Raw genomic sequence first — 25,000 nt, forward strand, 5'->3', positions numbered from 1 at the left:
GTATACAGTACTTAGAAGCAGTGGCGGCTGGCCGATAGAGGGCGCTAGGGCGCCGCCCCCTTAAATAAAATTATAAAAAAAATAATAATAATAATAATAATAATAATAAAAACATCGAGTATGTCAATATTTGTGTGTTTGAAATATGGAATGCACACAGTAATATGTGTAAGATATGATAGAAAATCATATTCGCAACCTTCTCTGCCTGTCAAACGCCTCGTCAGCTCTGGGCGACACAGAAAGTGCCCCGGAGGAGGCGGGTCTACGTAGCAGTTAAGCCAATTGCTAATTTAAGATATGAATGTATGACATAAAATGTAGCTAATCAGCGATTTTAATGAATCCAAGGAGGGCGATTATTTTATCGCCTCAAGCTCGCCCTGATAAAATAAGGACCGGTCCAGTGGCATTTTTACTAGACGACAATGGCGAACGCAAACGTTACTCCTCCAAGACCCAACCCTAACTCTTCGTGGTGAAATCTCTCCTCCAAGATCCGTTTGAGAGGAGAACTTTGTCAGAGAAAGTTCGGGTGAAAGAGCTGGGCCCAGATCAACCTGACCTCTCAATCAGACAGCAGGCTAGCGAGAAAGGGAAGCAGTATATGCGCGGCTTCTCCCGTAGCTGGTACACCAGGAAGGCTTGGCTAGCTGGGTGCACTGATGCTAATGCTTTATTTTGCTTTCCGTGCTTGCTTTTTAAAACGACGGGGTCAGATTCAGCATGGACAGGTACCGGAGTGAGGGATATGAAGCACCTGTCAGAGAAGGTAAAGAAACATGAGAACACCAGGGCACACATGGACAACTCTGTAAAGCTAGCTGTATTAGGAAGGGTGAACATTGCTACGCAGCTGGATGACGGCCACAGGATTGCGGTGAGGAAACACAATGAGGAGGTGGATAAAAACAGGCACATTCTATCCAAAATTATCGATTGTGTGAAGTTCTGTGGGGCTTTTGAGTTGGCCTTATGTGGGCACGAGGAGACTGACTCTCGGACAACCCCCGGCATTTTCCGGGGCTTAGTGGATTTTGTTGCCTCCCTCGACAGTGTGCTGGAGGAGCACCTGAAGACAGCTACCGTTTTTAAGGGCACGTCAAAGACGATACAGAACGAGCTGTTGGACTGTATGTTGTCAGTGCTTAAGGATTACATCCTGGAGGAAGTAAAGAGTGCTGATTTTATCGCCATTCAAGCTGACGGACGACTGACGCTTTCCACCCACTGCCAGTTGGTGCTTGTGATACGCTACATCGATGCTAAAAGTAACGTCCAAGAGCGTTTTTTCGAGTTCATTTTGATCGAGAACGCAACCGCCGACACCATCGCTACAGCGCTGCTGGAGAGGCTCAGCACCATACTCTCACATGGACAAAAGGCCAAACTTATTGCCCAGGCTTACGACTGGAGCAAGTGTGATGAGGGGAGCCACCGGCGGAGTGCAGCGTAAATAGTGGATGTGTGCGAAAATGCGCACTACGTCCACTGCTATGCACATCAGCTGAACCTCATCATGCAGCAGGCTACTTCACGCATCCCCAGGATCGGCACTTTCTTTTCCGACCTTGCAGGATTTTCTGCTTTCTTCTCCAGGTCTCCCAAGCGAACCACCGTGCTTGACGAAGTGGTTGCGCATAGACTCCCAGAGCCTCTACAACACGGTGGAACTTCCACAGTCGCGCTGTAAACACTGTGTACGAGTACAGGGATGACCTCCTAACGTGTTTCCAGACCATCAGAGACTCTGGGAACTTTGATGCCCCGACTGTCAGAGAGGCGGGGGGCTTTGTGAGGATGCTCGAAGACGAGGCTTTCTGTTTTTTCCTGGCACTGTTCCACAAGATCATGCCAAATGTGGACATGCTTTTCAGCCAGCTGCAGAAGAGGAACATCGACCCTGTCTTCATTAAAGCACTTGTCCAGAGGTTCACAGAAAGCATGCTAACAATCAGGTAAATAACTATATTTACTATTGGCTGATAAAGATGCTGTTAGAAAGATGAATAGTTCACTTACAACAGTTTAAAAGCCTAAATGTGTCTGGTCATCAAAGTGAGTGATTATCATAGAGCCGTCACAATTATATTTGTTTTAGTATTTTAAAAGGAAAGAGAAGACATTTACATTACATTTTAGTCATTTAGCAGACGCTCTTATCCAGAGCGACTTACAGTTAAGAGTGCATAAATTTTTTCATACTGGCCCCCGTGGGAAACGAACCCACAACCCTGGCGTTGCAAGCGCCATGCTCTACCAACTGAGCTACACGGGACCACATTAGTTTTGGCAAGATCTGAAAAAAGAAGTTGGTGGAGTGCAACCCTCAAACATTGAAGAATTACAGCAGTTTGCTGCTGAAGAATGGGCCAAATTGCCAGCAGAAAAGGTGCAGCAAGCTCATTGATGTCTACAATAAGCATATGTTGGCAGCTATCTTGGCCAAAAGCTGTGCAACCAAGTACTAGCTCCAGGGTGCCAATAATTTAGTCCATGACATTTGTCATATATTTTCTAAATTACAATTGTAAACTTAAGTTTACAGAAATATAATTAAAGGTGTGGAGACCCATTTTTTCCTCTCAAATTTCAACTGATTTTAGAAGAAATAGGGAATTATTTAAGAAAAGCCCAAGGGTGCCAATATATTTGGACACAACTGTATGCCTTCAGTCTAATTGGAATGTATGGCAGTAGAGTTGTTTGTATTTCTCCCTAACCAAAATGGCTGCCATTAGGATACCATTCAGGATTTTTTTTCACCTGTGTTACCACGACAATCACGCCAAATGAGCATTGCATTTGTGTGCTCCTTCAGTGTGAATGCGCAAATTTGATATGGGTCACATGTAAAACTGATACATAATTGATACAGATATACGGTATGTTGCCTATATATTACTATATACCGGTATTGATGCACAGACCAGTTTGGGTTTTTACTTTACCTTCTATAACGGTATTTCAATGTTTGGTTTGTTAAATGTGGTAATGCCACTCCGCCATGTGTAACGTCCGTTTTTCTAGTTTACTCCGCAATTTGGGTCGTCTCTCTCCTCTCTCACCAAGTACCACCCCGTCACTCAAGGAGCGCAGTTGTTGTTACTCGGACCACGAGAACAAGTGTTTGTCCAAAAAAGACACAATCAGACGTTGATAATAATGCAGGAAAGTACTACACAGTTTGTAATAATTATTCAGGTGTCCACCAGGTCAATTTCCTAGAAGAGGCCTAGTTGTTATTGAAGATTAACTTTATTGCTAAGTGCACAGCAGAACAAAATTATGTTGCATCCCTCTCACAAATGTAATAGAAAAAGGCTTTAAAACGTAATAACATCAGTTAATTATGTACATCACAGGTTAAAAGCAGTTACTAGACATAGTTTGTGTGTATATACACACTATCTGTCTGTCTGTCTGTCTGTCTGTCTATATATATATATATATAAGTCACTGGTTGTGTGTTGAGGGGGAATTACAGTGAGCTAAGAAGTCTGATTGCAAGTTATCAAATTAAACTTTATTTTTTGGACCCAGGGCCTCAATTCCCTCTTTGTGTGGGGACAGCGCATCTGACGAGCAGCAACAGCCCATCAAGCGACGGAGGATGCTGGGACCAGGAGAACAACAGAGGTTGGCTATAGAGGTAAGTTGTGATGTAATTGTCAGTGTTTCCCCATAGAACTTTTTCAGGCCTGGTAGTATGTAGCCAAAACCCTGAACAATCAGCACCTTGGTAATCATATACTTGAGTTGGACATAGGCATGTGTCAGTCAGGATCACTTGCATCAAAATAGCTTAATTGCAAATTAAAGCTGATGATGTATCTTTTACAGGTATGTGATACCATCCTGAGTCATGCCAAAGAGAGGTTCTCCTTCACCCAGCACCTCATCAGCGCAACACTATTGCACGGAGAGTTGTTCCCACAACACAGTGTGAAGTTCCCGATACAGCGCTTTGAAACAACCGTGGAGGCGTACCCCATGTTGAACAAGGCCAAGCTCAAAACCGAACTGTCCCTCATCTATGAGAACAGTGAGTTCAAGGCTTGTAGTGGTGCAGTGCCCCTGTACCAGTTCTTCATGGAGAACAACCTTCAGAGCACTTTCACAGAGACTGCCAGCCTCCTCAAGATCCTCATCACCACACCCATGACAACTGCTGAGTCAGAAAGGTGCTTCTCTACACTGAAAAGGATCAAGACCTTCCTGAGAAACAGCATGACACAGGATCGCCTGAACGCTCTGGCCATGCTCTCCATGGAGAAGAAACTTGTCAGGGACATTCCTGACTTTAATCAAAGGGTCATTGAGAGGTTTGCCACTCAGAAGGACAGACGGGCAAAATTCCTGTACAAATAAGATGACAGACACACACACACAGAGCAGCTCTGGCCGCATGTTTCTTTGTATATAGTTGACCTTAGCATAAAAAATCCAGTTATATATGGTACTCTAGAAAGTCTTAATAGTGTCTTTGCTAATATTAATGTATATATGTTGTTTTGTATCAATTAATTGTTGCAGTTCTGGAGCACATTAACAATTAGTCACATTTAGTATGATCATAAAATACTGTATGCTATTCTTCCAGTCAAAGGTTTGAGTTCATCCACTTGATATCCATTTCTATATTATACATCCTTTTATACAGTGTAAGATTTCCTATAAACTTTATAATAATTTCATGTTATTGTCCACTTTCCACTCTGTTCTGACAGCATGCCTGTTGCGTTGCCTGTTTACTACCAATGGTAAAAAGTTCACTTTAAATGCAAATGAAAGGCTTGGGTTTGTGTAATATGTTTTTGTGTAAGAATGCCTCAACTTTTTAATATTGGCATTAAATAATTACTGAATGTTTCACTGAGCACTGCTGTCCTGCAGTTTGTGTTAAAATATATCGCGATGGTTACAGGAAAAAAAAAGTATGGCACAGCCCCACCGAGAATATTTTTCACCAGCCGCCACTGCTTAGAAGTTTAGCAACCTGTGGACCAGGTCTGCTTCTGCTCTCTCGCTAACTCATTGGAATTGTCATGCCGAACAGTTTGTTTAGCTTGACGATGGGAGGAGGAAAATTGTGCGTTGATCCTGACTGTGCAGAGATGCCTTTTCATTTCAGATGCCCCCAGACGACAGACACACACACACCTCATCATTTCCACGTCCTAGGTCTCTTCTCTCCACACACACACACACACACACTTTCTCCTCTATCCTTATTCCCTGGGCGGCGGCCTGTGAGCGGCCAGCGTGGCGTTTCCAGGGCAATGGCGCTCTAGGAGCCAATCATCTCTGGCCATCATGGCACAGACACGCAGCACTGGCAAGGGCAATGGACCTCACAACCCCTCTCTCTCTCTCTCTCTCTCTCTCTCTCTCTCTCTCTCTCTCTCTCTCTCTCTGCTCTCTCTCTGTCTCTGTCTCTCTCTGTCTCTGTCTCTCTCTGTCTCTGTCTCTCTCTGTCTCTCTCTCTCTCTGTCTCTCTCTCTCTGCCTCTCTCTCTGTCTCTCTCTCTGTCTCTCTCTCTCTCTCTCCATCTCTCTCTCTCTCCGTCTCTCTCTCCATCTCTCTCTGTCTCTCTCTCTCTGTCTCTCTCTCTCTCTGTCTCTCTCTGTCTCTCTCTCTGTCTCTCTCTCTCTCTCTCTCTCTCTCTCTCTCTCTCTCTCTCTCTCTCTCTCTCTCTCTCTCTCTTTCTCTCAATTCAATTTCAATGTAAGGGCTTTATTGTCATGGGAAACATATGTTAACATTGCCAAAGCAAGAGAAGTAGACAGTAAACAATACAAAATAATGAACAGCAAACATTACACTCACAAAAGTTCCAAAAGAATAAAGACATTTCAAATGTCATATTCAGTGTGTCTCTCTCCCCTCGCAGGGTGTTGTGGGAGGCACCTGACCTCTGGTCTCCGTGGTGATGTTCGGGGGGTACGAGGACAGGGCGGAGCTAGAGGATGATCTGTACGGGGAGGAGTCAGAGGGGTCAGAGGTTGACGACAGCGAATTAGAGTTCAGGCTCTACAGCCAGCTCCACTACTCCTCTAACCCCGGAGAGAGGGAGGAGGAGGAGGAAGAGGAGGAAGAGAAGCGCCTCTCCTCCAGCCACGGAGAGAAGGAGGGAGATGGGTGCAAGGCCAAACGACGCCAGCCATCCCAGTCACACGATCATGGTAACCGAGATCTACGGCAACAACTGCTGGGGGACACAGAGCAGAAAAACCAAAAAGTCAAAGGGAAAACCCAACGGGGTACGAAACAGCAGAGAGGTCTCTCCAGAGGTGAGTGGAGAACAACCATAGTGGTGTGGGTTTCATCAGTTATTATTTTGGTGTCCATTTCCTGCGTTGTAAAAAAAAAAAAAAACTGTCCTCTATCGTTCCGAAGGTGACCCCAAAGGTCAAAGGTCGTTCCAGGAGGTCATAGTCATCGACTTGAGTCACGACGACGTAATCACGGTGTCAGACAACACAGAGGAAGATGACGGGGTGTGTAGCGCGAAAGGTCAGAGGTCAAAGACAGGACCCCTGCAGGCCTCGACCCCGGCACCACAGGTACGGAGACAGAGTGTGTGTGTGTGTTCGTGCGTGTGCCTTCGGCTTGTTCCTACTGGCCACATTACGTTGTGCCAATAATCTCCATAATGACTCCCTCTGGGACAGTATTGATCACTACAAACACCAACCCCTTCTAGAATCAGATCAGCTCTGAAAAAGATCTGATGTAAAAAGATCTGATGTGATTGGTCAAAAGAGCAATTAGTGGAGAAAAAAAGATCAGATTTAAACTGCCAGTGTAAAGGCAGCCTAGGTGGCAGTTTTCCAGATGAAGCAAGTTCCAGGACTAAAACTAAAGTGATTCTGGTAAACTGGTCGTAAGTGCTGCATCATTAACAGTCCTCCGTGAATACAACCAGTTATTATGTTGTTTCCCCCAGAGAAACTCCGCCCCAAAGAGGAGGAGCTCCAGTGTGGACTCTGACACGGTGGTGGTGTTGGACTCAGAATCCGGAGCGGAGTCCGGATCGGAGTCCGGATCGGAGTCTGATTCTGACTGTCTGGAGAGCTGGATGGTTCTAGGCAGCGGAAAACAAGATGGAGACCAGAGCATCATACTGAACCTGGAGGGAGAAGGAGACGCTATAGGTAGGGAGGGAGGGAGGGAGGGAGGGGAGGAGACACTAAAGGGAGGGAGGGAGGAGACACTAAAGGGAGGGAGGGAGGGAGGAGACACTAAAGGGAGGGAGGGAGGGAGGAGACACTAAAGGGAGGGAGGGAGGGAGGAGACACTAAAGGGAGGGAGGGAGGGAGGAGACAGGGAGGGAGGGAGGGAAGAGACACTAAAGGGAGGGAGGGAGGGAGGGAGGAGACACTAAAGGGAGGGAGGGAGGAGACACTAAAGGGAGGGAGGGAGGATACACTAAAGGGAGGGAGGGAGGGAGGAGACACTAAAGGGAGGGAGGGAGGAGACACTAAAGGGAGGGAGGGAGGGAGGAGACACTAAAGGGAGGGAGGGAGGAGACACTAAAGGGAGGGAGGGAGGAGACACTAAAGGGAGGGAGGGAGGAGACACTAAAAGGGAGGGAGGGAGGAGACACTAAAGGGAGGGAGGGAGGGAGGGAGGAGACACTAAAGGGAGGGAGGGAGGAGACACTAAAGGGAGGGAGGGAGGAGACACTAAAGGGAGGGAGGGAGGAGACACTAAAGGGAAGGGAGGGAGGAGACACTAAAGGGAGGGAGGGAGGATACACGGGAGGGAGGGAGGGAGGGAGGGAGGAGACACTAAAGGGAGGGTCCATAACATTCAGAACAGTTCATCTACCTGTTAGTGTTGTGTTGAGGTCCATAACATTCAGAACAGTTCATCTACCTGTTAGTGTTGTGTTGGTCCATAACATTCAGAACAGTTCATCTACCTGTTAGTGTTGTGGTCCATAACATTCAGAACAGTTCATCTACCTGTTAGTGTTGTGTTGGTCCATAACATTCAGAACAGTTCATCTACCTGTTAGTGTTGAGGTCCATAACATTCAGAACAGTTCATCTACCTGTTAGTGTTGAGGTCCATAACATTCAGAACAGTTCATCTACCTGTTAGTGTTGTGTTGGTCCATAACATTCAGAACAGTTCATCTACCTGTTAGTGTTGTGTTGGTCCATAACATTCAGAACAGTTCATCTACCTGTTAGTGTTGTGTTGAGGTCCATAACATTCAGAACAGTTCATCTACCTGTTAGTGTTGTGTTGGTCCATAACATTCAGAACAGTTCATCTACCTGTTAGTGTTGTGTTGGTCCATAACATTCAGAACAGTTCATCTACCTGTTAGTGTTGTGTTGAGGTCCATAACATTCAGAACAGTTCATCTACCTGTTAGTGTTGAGGTCCATAACATTCAGAACAGTTCATCTACCTGTTAGTGTTGAGGTCCATAACATTCAGAACAGTTCATCTACCTGTTAGTGTTGTGTTGAGGTCCATAACATTCAGAACAGTTCATCTACCTGTTAGTGTTGTGTTGAGGTCCATAACATTCAGAACAGTTCATCTACCTGTTAGTGTTGTGTTGGTCCATAACATTCAGAACAGTTCATCTACCTGTTAGTGTTGAGGTCCATAACATTCAGAACAGTTCATCTACCTGTTAGTGTTGTGTTGAGGTCCATAACATTCAGAACAGTTCATCTACCTGTTAGTGTTGAGGTCCATAACATTCAGAACAGTTCATCTACCTGTTAGTGTTGTGTTGGTCCATAACATTCAGAACAGTTCATCTACCTGTTAGTGTTGTGTTGAGGTCCATAACATTCAGAACAGTTCATCTACCTGTTAGTGTTGTGTTGGTCCATAACATTCAGAACAGTTCATCTACCTGTTAGTGTTGAGGTCCATAACATTCAGAACAGTTCATCTACCTGTTAGTGTTGTGTTGGTCCATAATATTCAGAACAGTTCATCTACCTGTTAGTGTTGTGGTCCATAACATTCAGAACAGTTCATCTACCTGTTAGTGTTGTGGTCCATAACATTCAGAACAGTTCATCTACCTGTTAGTGTTGAGGTCCATAACATTCAGAACAGTTCATCTACCTGTTAGTGTTGTGTTGGTCCATAACATTCAGAACAGTTCATCTATCTGTTAGTGTTGTGTTGGTCCATAACATTCAGAACAGTTCATCTACCTGTTAGTGTTGAGGTCCATAACATTCAGAACAGTTCATCTACCTGTTAGTGTTGAGGTCCATAACATTCAGAACAGTTCATCTACCTGTTAGTGTTGTGTTGAGGTCCATAACATTCAGAACAGTTCATCTACCTGTTAGTGTTGAGGTCCATAACATTCAGAACAGTTCATCTACCTGTTAGTGTTGTGTTGGTCCATAACATTCAGAACAGTTCATCTACCTGTTAGTGTTGAGGTCCATAACATTCAGAACAGTTCATCTACCTGTTAGTGTTGAGGTCCATAACATTCAGAACAGTTCATCTACCTGTTAGTGTTGTGTTGGTCCATAACATTCAGAACAGTTCATCTACCTGTTAGTGTTGAGGTCCATAACATTCAGAACAGTTCATCTACCTGTTAGTGTTGTGGTCCATAACATTCAGAACAGTTCATCTACCTGTTAGTGTTGTGTTGGTCCATAACATTCAGAACAGTTCATCTACCTGTTAGTGTTGAGGTCCATAACATTCAGAACAGTTCATCTACCTGTTAGTGTTGTGGTCCATAACATTCAGAACAGTTCATCTACCTGTTAGTGTTGTGTTGGTCCATAACATTCAGAACAGTTCATCTACCTGTTAGTGTTGTGTTGAGGTCCATAACATTCAGAACAGTTCATCTACCTGTTAGTGTTGTGTTGGTCCATAACATTCAGAACAGTTCATCTACCTGTTAGTGTTGAGGTCCATAACATTCAGAACAGTTCATCTACCTGTTAGTGTTGAGGTCCATAACATTCAGAACAGTTCATCTACCTGTTAGTGTTGTGTTGGTCCATAACATTCAGAACAGTTCATCTACCTGTTAGTGTTGAGGTCCATAACATTCAGAACAGTTCATCTACCTGTTAGTGTTGTGTTGGTCCATAACATTCAGAACAGTTCATCTACCTGTTAGTGTTGAGGTCCATAACATTCAGAACAGTTCATCTACCTGTTAGTGTTGTGTTGGTCCATAACATTCAGAACAGTTCATCTACCTGTTAGTGTTGAGGTCCATAACATTCAGAACAGTTCATCTACCTGTTAGTGTTGTGGTCCATAACATTCAGAACAGTTCATCTACCTGTTAGTGTTGTGTTGGTCCATAACATTCAGAACAGTTCATCTACCTGTTAGTGTTGAGGTCCATAACATTCAGAACAGTTCATCTACCTGTTAGTGTTGTGTTGGTCCATAATATTCAGAACAGTTCATCTACCTGTTAGTGTTGTGGTCCATAACATTCAGAACAGTTCATCTACCTGTTAGTGTTGTGGTCCATAACATTCAGAACAGTTCATCTACCTGTTAGTGTTGAGGTCCATAACATTCAGAACAGTTCATCTACCTGTTAGTGTTGTGTTGGTCCATAACATTCAGAACAGTTCATCTATCTGTTAGTGTTGTGTTGGTCCATAACATTCAGAACAGTTCATCTACCTGTTAGTGTTGAGGTCCATAACATTCAGAACAGTTCATCTACCTGTTAGTGTTGAGGTCCATAACATTCAGAACAGTTCATCTACCTGTTAGTGTTGTGTTGAGGTCCATAACATTCAGAACAGTTCATCTACCTGTTAGTGTTGAGGTCCATAACATTCAGAACAGTTCATCTACCTGTTAGTGTTGTGTTGGTCCATAACATTCAGAACAGTTCATCTACCTGTTAGTGTTGAGGTCCATAACATTCAGAACAGTTCATCTACCTGTTAGTGTTGTGGTCCACAACATTCAGAACAGTTCATCTACCTGTTAGTGTTGTGTTGGTCCATAACATTCAGAACAGTTCATCTACCTGTTAGTGTTGTGGTCCATAACATTCAGAACAGTTCATCTACCTGTTAGTGTTGTGTTGGTCCATAACATTCAGAACAGTTCATCTACCTGTTAGTGTTGAGGTCCATAACATTCAGAACAGTTCATCTACCTGTTAGTGTTGTGTTGGTCCATAACATTCAGAACAGTTCATCTACCTGTTAGTGTTGAGGTCCATAACATTCAGAACAGTTCATCTACCTGTTAGTGTTGTGTTGGTCCATAACATTCAGAACAGTTCATCTACCTGTTAGTGTTGTGTTGAGGTCCATAACATTCAGAACAGTTCATCTACCTGTTAGTGTTGTGTTGGTCCATAACATTCAGAACAGTTCATCTACCTGTTAGTGTTGTGTTGGTCCATAACATTCAGAACAGTTCATCTACCTGTTAGTGTTGAGGTCCATAACATTCAGAACAGTTCATCTACCTGTTAGTGTTGTGTTGGTCCATAACATTCAGAACAGTTCATCTACCTGTTAGTGTTGTGGTCCATAACATTCAGAACAGTTCATCTACCTGTTAGTGTTGAGGTCCATAACATTCAGAACAGTTCATCTACCTGTTAGTGTTGTGGTCCATAACATTCAGAACAGTTCATCTACCTGTTAGTGTTGAGGTCCATAACATTCAGAACAGTTCATCTACCTGTTAGTGTTGTGTTGGTCCATAACATTCAGAACAGTTCATCTACCTGTTAGTGTTGTGTTGGTCCATAACATTCAGAACAGTTCATCTACCTGTTAGTGTTGAGGTCCATAACATTCAGAACAGTTCATCTACCTGTTAGTGTTGTGTTGGTCCATAACATTCAGAACAGTTCATCTACCTGTTAGTGTTGTGTTGGTCCATAACATTCAGAACAGTTCATCTACCTGTTAGTGTTGTGTTGGTCCATAACATTCAGAACAGTTCATCTACCTGTTAGTGTTGAGGTCCATAACATTCAGAACAGTTCATCTACCTGTTAGTGTTGTGTTGGTCCATAACATTCAGAACAGTTCATCTACCTGTTAGTGTTGTGTTGGTCCATAACATTCAGAACAGTTCATCTACCTGTTAGTGTTGAGGTCCATAACATTCAGAACAGTTCATCTACCTGTTAGTGTTGTGTTGGTCCATAACATTCAGAACAGTTCATCTACCTGTTAGTGTTGTGTTGGTCCATAACATTCAGAACAGTTCATCTACCTGTTAGTGTTGAGGTCCATAACATTCAGAACAGTTCATCTACCTGTTAGTGTTGTGTTGAGGTCCATAACATTCAGAACAGTTCATCTACCTGTTAGTGTTGTGTTGGTCCATAACATTCAGAACAGTTAATCTACCTGTTAGTGTTGTGTTGGTCCATAACATTCAGAACAGTTCATCTACCTGTTAGTGTTGTGTTGAGGTCCATAACATTCAGAACAGTTCATCTACCTGTTAGTGTTGTGTTGGTCCATAACATTCAGAACAGTTCATCTACCTGTTAGTGTTGAGGTCCATAACATTCAGAACAGTTCATCTACCTGTTAGTGTTGTGTTGGTCCATAACATTCAGAACAGTTCATCTACCTGTTAGTGTTGTGTTGAGGTCCATAACATTCAGAACAGTTCATCTACCTGTTAGTGTTGTGTTGAGGTCCATAACATTCAGAACAGTTCATCTACCTGTTAGTGTTGTGTTGGTCCATAACATTCAGAACAGTTCATCTACCTGTTAGTGTTGTGTTGGTCCATAACATTCAGAACAGTTCATCTACCTGTTAGTGTTGTGTTGGTCCATAACATTCAGAACAGTTCATCTACCTGTTAGTGTTGTGTTGGTCCATAACATTCAGAACAGTTCATCTACCTGTTAGTGTTGTGGTCCATAACATTCAGAACAGTTCATCTACCTGTTAGTGTTGAGGTCCATAACATTCAGAACAGTTCATCTACCTGTTAGTGTTGTGTTGAGGTCCATAACATTCAGAACAGTTCATCTACCTGTTAGTGTTGTGTTGGTCCATAACATTCAGAACAGTTCATCTACCTGTTAGTGTTGAGGTCCATAACATTCAGAACAGTTCATCTACCTGTTAGTGTTGTGTTGGTCCATAACATTCAGAACAGTTCATCTACCTGTTAGTGTTGAGGTCCATAACATTCAGAACAGTTCATCTACCTGTTAGTGTTGAGGTCCATAACATTCAGAACAGTTCATCTACCTGTTAGTGTTGTGGTCCATAACATTCAGAACAGTTCATCTACCTGTTAGTGTTGAGGTCCATAACATTCAGAACAGTTCATCTACCTGTTAGTGTTGTGTTGGTCCATAACATTCAGAACAGTTCATCTACCTGTTAGTGTTGTGTTGGTCCATAACATTCAGAACAGTTCATCTACCTGTTAGTGTTGAGGTCCATAACATTCAGAACAGTTCATCTACCTGTTAGTGTTGTGAGGTCCATAACATTCAGAACAGTTCATCTACCTGTTAGTGTTGAGGTCCATAACATTCAGAACAGTTCATCTACCTGTTAGTGTTGTGTTGGTCCATAACATTCAGAACAGTTCATCTACCTGTTAGTGTTGTGTTGGTCCATAACATTCAGAACAGTTCATCTACCTGTTAGTGTTGTGTTGGTCCATAACATTCAGAACAGTTCATCTACCTGTTAGTGTTGTGTTGAGGTCCATAACATTCAGAACAGTTCATCTACCTGTTAGTGTTGTGTTGAGGTCCATAACATTCAGAACAGTTCATCTACCTGTTAGTGTTGTGTTGAGGTCCATAACATTCAGAACAGTTCATCTACCTGTTAGTGTTGTGTTGGTCCATAACATTCAGAACAGTTCATCTACCTGTTAGTGTTGTGTTGGTCCATAACATTCAGAACAGTTCATCTACCTGTTAGTGTTGAGGTCCATAACATTCAGAACAGTTCATCTACCTGTTAGTGTTGTGTTGGTCCATAACATTCAGAACAGTTCATCTACCTGTTAGTGTTGTGTTGAGGTCCATAACATTCAGAACAGTTCATCTACCTGTTAGTGTTGTGTTGGTCCATAACATTCAGAACAGTTCATCTACCTGTTAGTGTTGTGTTGAGGTCCATAACATTCAGAACAGTTCATCTACCTGTTAGTGTTGTGTTGGTCCATAACATTCAGAACAGTTCATCTACCTGTTAGTGTTGAGGTCCATAACATTCAGAACAGTTCATCTACCTGTTAGTGTTGAGGTCCATAACATTCAGAACAGTTCATCTACCTGTTAGTGTTGTGTTGGTCCATAACATTCAGAACAGTTCATCTACCTGTTAGTGTTGTGTTGGTCCATAACATTCAGAACAGTTCATCTACCTGTTAGTGTTGTGTTGAGGTCCATAACATTCAGAACAGTTCATCTACCTGTTAGTGTTGTGTTGGTCCATAACATTCAGAACAGTTCATCTACCTGTTAGTGTTGAGGTCCATAACATTCAGAACAGTTCATCTACCTGTTAGTGTTGTGTTGGTCCATAATATTCAGAACAGTTCATCTACCTGTTAGTGTTGTGGTCCATAACATTCAGAACAGTTCATCTACCTGTTAGTGTTGTGGTCCATAACATTCAGAACAGTTCATCTACCTGTTAGTGTTGAGGTCCATAACATTCAGAACAGTTCATCTACCTGTTAGTGTTGTGTTGGTCCATAACATTCAGAACAGTTCATCTATCTGTTAGTGTTGTGTTGGTCCATAACATTCAGAACAGTTCATCTACCTGTTAGTGTTGAGGTCCATAACATTCAGAACAGTTCATCTACCTGTTAGTGTTGAGGTCCATAACATTCAGAACAGTTCATCTACCTGTTAGTGTTGTGTTGAGGTCCATAACATTCAGAACAGTTCATCTACCTGTTAGTGTTGAGGTCCATAACATTCAGAACAGTTCATCTACCTGTTAGTGTTGTGTTGGTCCATAACATTCAGAACAGTTCATCTACCTGTTAGTGTTGAGGTCCATAACATTCAGAACAGTTCATCTACCTGTTAGTGTTGAGGTCCATAACATTCAGAACAGTTCATCTACCTGTTAGTGTTGTGTTGGTCCATAACATTCAGAACAGTTCATCTACCTGTTAGTGTTGAGGTCCATAACATTCAGAACAGTTCATCTACCTGTTAGTGTTGTGGTCCATAACATTCAGAACAGTTCATCTACCTGTTAGTGTTGTGTTGGTCCATAACATTCAGAACAGTTCATCTACCTGTTAGTGTTGAGGTCCATAACATTCAGAACAGTTCATCTACCTGTTAGTGTTGTGTTGGTCCATAACATTCAGAACAGTTCATCTACCTGTTAGTGTTGTGTTGGTCCATAACATTCAGAACAGTTCATCTACCTGTTAGTGTTGAGGTCCATAACATTCAGAACAGTTCATCTACCTGTTAGTGTTGTGTTGAGGTCCATAACATTCAGAACAGTTCATCTACCTGTTAGTGTTGAGGTCCATAACATTCAGAACAGTTCATCTACCTGTTAGTGTTGTGTTGGTCCATAACATTCAGAACAGTTCATCTACCTGTTAGTGTTGTGGTCCATAACATTCAGAACAGTTCATCTACCTGTTAGTGTTGTGTTGGTCCATAACATTCAGAACAGTTCATCTACCTGTTAGTGTTGAGGTCCATAACATTCAGAACAGTTCATCTACCTGTTAGTGTTGTGTTGGTCCATAACATTCAGAACAGTTCATCTACCTGTTAGTGTTGAGGTCCATAACATTCAGAACAGTTCATCTACCTGTTAGTGTTGTGGTCCATAACATTCAGAACAGTTCATCTACCTGATAGTGTTGTGTTGGTCCATAACATTCAGAACAGTTCATCTACCTGTTAGTGTTGTGGTCCATAACATTCAGAACAGTTCATCTACCTGTTAGTGTTGTGTTGAGGTCCATAACATTCAGAACAGTTCATCTACCTGTTAGTGTTGTGTTGGTCCATAACATTCAGAACAGTTCATCTACCTGTTAGTGTTGTGTTGGTCCATAACATTCAGAACAGTTCATCTACCTGTTAGTGTTGTGGTCCATAACATTCAGAACAGTTCATCTACCTGTTAGTGTTGTGGTCCATAACATTCAGAACAGTTCATCTACCTGTTAGTGTTGTGTTGGTCCATAACATTCAGAACAGTTCATCTACCTGTTAGTGTTGTGTTGAGGTCCATAACATTCAGAACAGTTCATCTACCTGTTAGTGTTGTGTTGGTCCATAACATTCAGAACAGTTCATCTACCTGTTAGTGTTGTGTTGGTCCATAACATTCAGAACAGTTCATCTACCTGTTAGTGTTGTGGTCCATAACATTCAGAACAGTTCATCTACCTGTTAGTGTTGTGTTGGTCCATAACATTCAGAACAGTTCATCTACCTGTTAGTGTTGAGGTCCATAACATTCAGAACAGTTCATCTACCTGTTAGTGTTGTGTTGGTCCATAATATTCAGAACAGTTCATCTACCTGTTAGTGTTGTGGTCCATAACATTCAGAACAGTTCATCTACCTGTTAGTGTTGTGGTCCATAACATTCAGAACAGTTCATCTACCTGTTAGTGTTGAGGTCCATAACATTCAGAACAGTTCATCTACCTGTTAGTGTTGTGTTGGTCCATAACATTCAGAACAGTTCATCTATCTGTTAGTGTTGTGTTGGTCCATAACATTCAGAACAGTTCATCTACCTGTTAGTGTTGAGGTCCATAACATTCAGAACAGTTCATCTACCTGTTAGTGTTGAGGTCCATAACATTCAGAACAGTTCATCTACCTGTTAGTGTTGTGTTGAGGTCCATAACATTCAGAACAGTTCATCTACCTGTTAGTGTTGTGTTGGTCCATAACATTCAGAACAGTTCATCTACCTGTTAGTGTTGTGTTGGTCCATAACATTCAGAACAGTTCATCTACCTGTTAGTGTTGAGGTCCATAACATTCAGAACAGTTCATCTACCTGTTAGTGTTGTGGTCCATAACATTCAGAACAGTTCATCTACCTGTTAGTGTTGTGTTGGTCCATAACATTCAGAACAGTTCATCTACCTGTTAGTGTTGAGGTCCATAACATTCAGAACAGTTCATCTACCTGTTAGTGTTGTGGTCCATAACATTCAGAACAGTTCATCTACCTGTTAGTGTTGTGTTGGTCCATAACATTCAGAACAGTTCATCTACCTGTTAGTGTTGTGTTGGTCCATAACATTCAGAACAGTTCATCTACCTGTTAGTGTTGTGTTGAGGTCCATAACATTCAGAACAGTTCATCTACCTGTTAGTGTTGTGTTGAGGTCCATAACATTCAGAACAGTTCATCTACCTGTTAGTGTTGTGTTGAGGTCCATAACATTCAGAACAGTTCATCTACCTGTTAGTGTTGTGTTGGTCCATAACATTCAGAACAGTTCATCTACCTGTTAGTGTTGAGGTCCATAACATTCAGAACAGTTCATCTACCTGTTAGTGTTGTGTTGGTCCATAACATTCAGAACAGTTCATCTACCTGTTAGTGTTGAGGTCCATAACATTCAGAACAGTTCATCTACCTGTTAGTGTTGAGGTCCATAACATTCAGAACAGTTCATCTACCTGTTAGTGTTGTGTTGAGGTCCATAACATTCAGAACAGTTCATCTACCTGTTAGTGTTGTGTTGAGGTCCATAACATTCAGAACAGTTCATCTACCTGTTAGTGTTGTGTTGGTCCATAACATTCAGAACAGTTCATCTACCTGTTAGTGTTGTGTTGGTCCATAACATTCAGAACAGTTCATCTACCTGTTAGTGTTGTGTTGAGGTCCATAACATTCAGAACAGTTCATCTACCTGTTAGTGTTGTGTTGGTCCATAACATTCAGAACAGTTCATCTACCTGTTAGTGTTGTGTTGGTCCATAACATTCAGAACAGTTCATCTACCTGTTAGTGTTGTGTTGGTCCATAACATTCAGAACAGTTCATCTACCTGTTAGTGTTGTGTTGAGGTCCACTAACATTCAGAACAGTTCATCTACCTGTTAGTGTTGGAGGTCCATAACATTCAGAACAGTTCATCTACCTGTTAGTGTTGTGTTGGTCCATAACATTCAGAACAGTTCATCTACCTGTTAGTGTTGTGTTGGTCCATAACATTCAGAACAGTTCATCTACCTGTTAGTGTTGAGGTCCATAACATTCAGAACAGTTCATCTACCTGTTAGTGTTGTGTTGAGGTCCATAACATTCAGAACAGTTCATCTACCTGTTAGTGTTGAGGTCCATAACATTCAGAACAGTTCATCTACCTGTTAGTGTTGTGTTGGTCCATAACATTCAGAACAGTTCATCTACCTGTTAGTGTTGTGTTGGTCCACAACATTCAGAACAGTTCATCTACCGGTTAGTGTTGAGGTCCATAACATTCAGAACAGTTCATCTACCTGTTAGTGTTGTGTTGAGGTCCATAACATTCAGAACAGTTCATCTACCTGTTAGTGTTGTGTTGGTCCATAACATTCAGAACAGTTCATCTACCTGTTAGTGTTGTGTTGGTCCATAACATTCAGAACAGTTCATCTACCGGTTAGTGTTGAGGTCCATAACATTCAGAACAGTTCATCTACCTGTTAGTGTTGTGTTGTGGTCCATAACATTCAGAACAGTTCATCTACCTGTTAGTGTTGTGTTGTGGTCCATAACATTCAGAACAGTTCATCTACCTGTTAGTGTTGTGTTGGTCCATAACATTCAGAACAGTTCATCTACCTGTTAGTGTTGTGTTGGTCCATAACATTCAGAACAGTTCATCTACCTGTTAGTGTTGTGTTGAGGTCCATAACATTCAGAACAGTTCATCTACCTGTTAGTGTTGTGTTGTGGTCCATAACATTCAGAACAGTTCATCTACCTGTTAGTGTGTTGGTCCATAACATTCAGAACAGTTCATCTACCTGTTAGTGTTGTGTTGGTCCATAACATTCAGAACAGTTCATCTACCTGTTAGTGTTGTGTTGGTCCATAACATTCAGAACAGTTCATCTACCTGTTAGTGTTGTGTTGAGGTCCATAACATTCAGAACAGTTCATCTACCTGTTAGTGTTGTGTTGGTCCATAACATTCAGAACAGTTCATCTACCTGTTAGTGTTGTGTTGGTCCATAACATTCAGAACAGTTCATCTACCTGTTAGTGTTGTGTTGAGGTCCATAACATTCAGAACAGTTCATCTACCTGTTAGTGTTGTGTTGGTCCATAACATTCAGAACAGTTCATCTACCTGTTAGTGTTGTGTTGAGGTCCATAACATTCAGAACAGTTCATCTACCTGTTAGTGTTGTGTTGGTCCATAACATTCAGAACAGTTCATCTACCTGTTAGTGTTGTGTTGGTCCATAACATTCAGAACAGTTCATCTACCTGTTAGTGTTGAGGTCCATAACATTCAGAACAGTTCATCTACCTGTTAGTGTTGTGTTGGTCCATAACATTCAGAACAGTTCATCTACCTGTTAGTGTTGTGTTGAGGTCCATAACATTCAGAACAGTTCATCTACCTGTTAGTGTTGTGTTGGTCCATAACATTCAGAACAGTTCATCTACCTGTTAGTGTTGTGTTGAGGTCCATAACATTCAGAACAGTTCATCTACCTGTTAGTGTTGTGTTGAGGTCCATAACATTCAGAACAGTTCATCTACCTGTTAGTGTTGTGTTGAGGTCCATAACATTCAGAACAGTTCATCTACCTGTTAGTGTTGTGTTGGTCCATAACATTCAGAACAGTTCATCTACCTGTTAGTGTTGTGTTGAGGTCCATAACATTCAGAACAGTTCATCTACCTGTTAGTGTTTTGTTGGTCCATAACATTCAGAACAGTTCATCTACCTGTTAGTGTTGTGTTGAGGTCCATAACATTCAGAACAGTTCATCTACCTGTTAGTGTTGTGTTGAGGTCCATAACATTCAGAACAGTTCATCTACCTGTTAGTGTTGAGGTCCATAACATTCAGAACAGTTCATCTACCTGTTAGTGTTGTGTTGAGGTCCATAACATTCAGAACAGTTCATCTACCTGTTAGTGTTGTGTTGGTCCATAACATTCAGAACAGTTCATCTACCTGTTAGTGTTGTGTTGAGGTCCATAACATTCAGAACAGTTCATCTACCTGTTAGTGTTGTGTTGAGGTCCATAACATTCAGAACAGTTCATCTACCTGTTAGTGTTGTGTTGGTCCATAACATTCAGAACAGTTCATCTACCTGTTAGTGTTGAGGTCCATAACATTCAGAACAGTTCATCTACCTGTTAGTGTTGTGGTCCATAACATTCAGAACAGTTCATCTACCTGTTAGTGTTGAGGTCCATAACATTCAGAACAGTTCATCTACCTGTTAGTGTTGAGGTCCATAACATTCAGAACAGTTCATCTACCTGTTAGTGTTGAGGTCCATAACATTCAGAACAGTTCATCTACCTGTTAGTGTTGTGTTGGTCCATAACATTCAGAACAGTTCATCTACCTGTTAGTGTTGTGTTGGTCCATAACATTCAGAACAGTTCATCTACCTGTTAGTGTTGTGTTGGTCCATAACATTCAGAACAGTTCATCTACCTGTTAGTGTTGTGTTGGTCCATAACATTCAGAACAGTTCATCTACCTGTTAGTGTTGTGTTGGTCCATAACATTCAGAACAGTTCATCTACCTGTTAGTGTTGAGGTCCATAACATTCAGAACAGTTCATCTACCTGTTAGTGTTGTGGTCCATAACATTCAGAACAGTTCATCTACCTGTTAGTGTTGTGTTGAGGTCCATAACATTCAGAACAGTTCATCTATCTGTTAGTGTTGTGTTGGTCCATAACATTCAGAACAGTTCATCTACCTGTTAGTGTTGTGTTGGTCCATAACATTCAGAACAGTTCATCTACCTGTTAGTGTTGTGTTGAGGTCCATAACATTCAGAACAGTTCATCTACCTGTTAGTGTTGTGTTGGTCCATAACATTCAGAACAGTTCATCTACCTGTTAGTGTTGTGTTGGTCCATAACATTCAGAACAGTTCATCTACCTGTTAGTGTTGTGGTCCATAACATTCAGAACAGTTCATCTACCTGTTAGTGTTGTGTTGGTCCATAACATTCAGAACAGTTCATCTACCTGTTAGGTGTGTTGAGGTCCATAACATTCAGAACAGTTCATCTACCTGTTAGTGTTGTGTTGGTCCATAACATTCAGAACAGTTCATCTACCTGTTAGTGTTGAGGTCCATAACATTCAGAACAGTTCATCTACCTGTTAGTGTTGTGTTGAGGTCCATAACATTCAGAACAGTTCATCTACCTGTTAGTGTTGTGTTGAGGTCCATAACATTCAGAACAGTTCATCTACCTGTTAGTGTTGTGTTGGTCCATAACATTCAGAACAGTTCATCTACCTGTTAGTGTTGTGTTGGTCCATAACATTCAGAACAGTTCATCTACCTGTTAGTGTTGTGTTGGTCCATAACATTCAGAACAGTTCATCTACCTGTTAGTGTTGAGGTCCATAACATTCAGAACAGTTCATCTACCTGTTAGTGTTGTGTTGGTCCATAACATTCAGAACAGTTCATCTATCTGTTAGTGTTGTGTTGAGGTCCATAACATTCAGAACAGTTCATCTACCTGTTAGTGTTGTGTTGAGGTCCATAACATTCAGAACAGTTCATCTACCTGTTAGTGTTGTGTTGGTCCATAACATTCAGAACAGTTCATCTACCTGTTAGTGTTGTGTTGGTCCATAACATTCAGAACAGTTCATCTACCTGTTAGTGTTGTGTTGGTCCATAACATTCAGAACAGTTCATCTACCTGTTAGTGTTGTGTTGAGGTCCATAACATTCAGAACAGTTCATCTACCTGTTAGTGTTGTGTTGGTCCATAACATTCAGAACAGTTCATCTACCTGTTAGTGTTGTGGTCCATAACATTCAGAACAGTTCATCTACCTGTTAGTGTTGAGGTCCATAACATTCAGAACAGTTCATCTACCTGTTAGTTTCTGTACAGCACTTCGAGATATTAGCTGATGTAAGAAGGGCTATATAAAATAAAATTGATTGATTGATTGAGTTCATCTACCTGTTAGTGTTGTGTTGAGGTCCATAACATTCAGAACAGTTCATCTACCTGTTAGTGTTGTGTTGGTCCATAACATTCAGAACAGTTCATCTACCTGTTAGTGTTGTGTTGGTCCATAACATTCAGAACAGTTCATCTACCTGTTAGTGTTGAGGTCCATAACATTCAGAACAGTTCATCTACCTGTTAGTGTTGAGGTCCATAACATTCAGAACAGTTCATCTACCTGTTAGTGTTGTGGTCCATAACATTCAGAACAGTTCATCTACCTGTTAGTGTTGAGGTCCATAACATTCAGAACAGTTCATCTACCTGTTAGTGTTGAGGTCCATAACATTCAGAACAGTTCATCTACCTGTTAGTGTTGTGTTGGTCCATAACATTCAGAACAGTTCATCTACCTGTTAGTGTTGTGTTGAGGTCCATAACATTCAGAACAGTTCATCTACCTGTTAGTGTTGTGTTGGTCCATAACATTCAGAACAGTTCATCTACCTGTTAGTGTTGTGGTCCATAACATTCAGAACAGTTCATCTACCTGTTAGTGTTGTGTTGGTCCATAACATTCAGAACAGTTCATCTACCTGTTAGTGTTGTGTTGAGGTCCATAACATTCAGAACAGTTCATCTACCTGTTAGTGTTGTGTTGGTCCATAACATTCAGAACAGTTCATCTACCTGTTAGTGTTGTGTTGGTCCATAACATTCAGAACAGTTCATCTACCTGTTAGTGTGTTGGTCCATAACATTCAGAACAGTTCATCTACCTGTTAGTGTTGTGTTGGTCCATAACATTCAGAACAGTTCATCTACCTGTTAGTGTTGTGTTGAGGTCCATAACATTCAGAACAGTTCATCTACCTGTTAGTGTTGTGTTGGTCCATAACATTCAGAACAGTTCATCTACCTGTTAGTGTTGTGTTGAGGTCCATAACATTCAGAACAGTTCATCTACCTGTTAGTGTTGTGTTGGTCCATAACATTCAGAACAGTTCATCTACCTGTTAGTGTGTTGGTCCATAACATTCAGAACAGTTCATCTACCTGTTAGTGTTGTGTTGAGGTCCATAACATTCAGAACAGTTCATCTACCTGTTAGTGTTGTGTTGGTCCATAACATTCAGAACAGTTCATCTACCTGTTAGTGTTGTGTTGGTCCATAACATTCAGAACAGTTCATCTACCTGTTAGGTGTTGAGGTCCATAACATTCAGAACAGTTCATCTACCTGTTAGTGTTGAGGTCCATAACATTCAGAACAGTTCATCTACCTGTTAGTGTTGTGTTGAGGTCCATAACATTCAGAACAGTTCATCTACCTGCTGTACATTGAGCAGAGATGTGTTATATAATGAACAGGTAGAACATGTGTGCGTTTCCTACAGTGCCTTCGGAAAGTATTCAGACCCCCTTGACTTTTTCCACATTTTGTTACGTTACAGCCTTATTATAAAATGGATTCAATAAAATAATTTCCTCATCAATCTACACACAATACCCCATAATGACAAATCAAAAACAGGTTTTTAGAAATGTTTGTAAAGTTATTAAAAACAATAAAAGTATTTACATAAGTATTCAGACCCTTTGCTATGAGACTCGAAATTGAGCTCAGGTGCATCCTGTTTCCATTGATCATCCTTGAGATGTTTCTACAACTTGATTGGAGTCAACAGTTGACAGTGCATGTCAGAGCAAAAACCAAGCCATGAGGTCGAAGGAATTGTCCATAGAGCTCCGAGACAGGATTGTGTCGAGGCACAGATCTGGGGAAGGGTACAAAAACATTTCTGCGGCATTGATGGTCCCCAAGAACACAGTGGTCTCCATCATTCTTAAATGGAAGAAGTTTGGAACCACCAAGACTCTTCCTAGAGCTGGCCGCCCGGCCAAACTGAGCAATCGGGGGAGAAGGGCCTTGGTCAGGGAGGTGACGAAGGGCCTTGGTCAGGGAGGTGACCAAGAACCTAATGGTCACTCTGACAGAGCTCCAGAGTTGCTCTGTGGCGATGGGAGAACCTTCCAGAAGGACAACCATCTCTGCAGCACTCCACCAAATCAGGCCTTTACGGTAGAGTGGCCAGACGGAAGCCACTCCTCAGTAAAAGGCACATGACAGCCCGCTTGGAGTTTGCCAAAAGGCACCTAAAGGACTCTCAGACCATGAGAAACAAGATTCTCTGGTCTGATGAAACCAAGATTGAACTCTTTGGCCTGAATGCCAAGCGTCACGTCTGGAGGAAACCTGGCACCATCCCTCGAGGTTGTAATCGCTGCCAAAGGTGCTTCAACAAAGTACTGAGTAAAGGGTATGAATACAGTTTTTCAGAAATTTTTGGTAATTTATTAGAAATAAAAAACGGAAATATAATATTTACATAAGTATTCAGACCCTTTACTCAGTACTTTGTTGAAGCACCATAATTTGTCATTATGGGGTATTGTGTGTAGATTGTTGAGGGGAGAAAAAAAACAATTTAATCCATTTTAGAACAAGGCTGTAACGTAAGAAAATGTGGAAAAAGTCAAGGGGTGTGAATACTTTCCGAAGGCACTGTATATGTCTGTCTGTGTGTGTGTGTTTACGGCAGTGTGTGTAAGCTTTTAGCATTCCCTGCACTCACTCTGATGCATCTTTAAGCGTTGACATGCGTGTGTTTGTGTGGAGAACGGGATTCTAATCAGCATGTGTACACACACACACACACACACACACACACACTCCCTGCTCGTAACGCTAATGCCAAAAACCAACAACAGAAACACAACGAGAGAGGAGGAAGAGGAGAGAGTAAAGATGGTCTCTGCAAATCTCTTCAGATCTACACATTAGCTAACCTGCAACCTCAGCAACCTC

At 41.8% G+C, this 25,000-nt stretch overlaps 1 protein-coding gene across 1 annotated transcript in view; it reads left to right on the forward strand.

The window, feature by feature from the left end:
- Window positions 1–5,877: 5,877 nt before the first annotated feature.
- The window catches only part of LOC121579251 (zinc finger CCHC domain-containing protein 7), a 138,496-nt gene continuing 119,373 nt past the window's right edge, over window positions 5,878–25,000 (forward strand). Inside the window, exons 1-3 of the mRNA XM_045216689.1 lie at window positions 5,878–6,293; window positions 6,400–6,566; window positions 6,950–7,157. Coding sequence (XP_045072624.1) covers window positions 5,933–6,293; window positions 6,400–6,566; window positions 6,950–7,157 — 736 coding nt within the window. The 5' untranslated portion in view covers window positions 5,878–5,932. The remainder of the gene's footprint in view (window positions 6,294–6,399; window positions 6,567–6,949; window positions 7,158–25,000) is intronic.

This window comes from Coregonus clupeaformis, unplaced genomic scaffold (genome assembly GCF_020615455.1).
Source record: "Coregonus clupeaformis isolate EN_2021a unplaced genomic scaffold, ASM2061545v1 scaf0774, whole genome shotgun sequence".
NCBI classification, from domain to species: domain Eukaryota; kingdom Metazoa; phylum Chordata; class Actinopteri; order Salmoniformes; family Salmonidae; genus Coregonus; species Coregonus clupeaformis.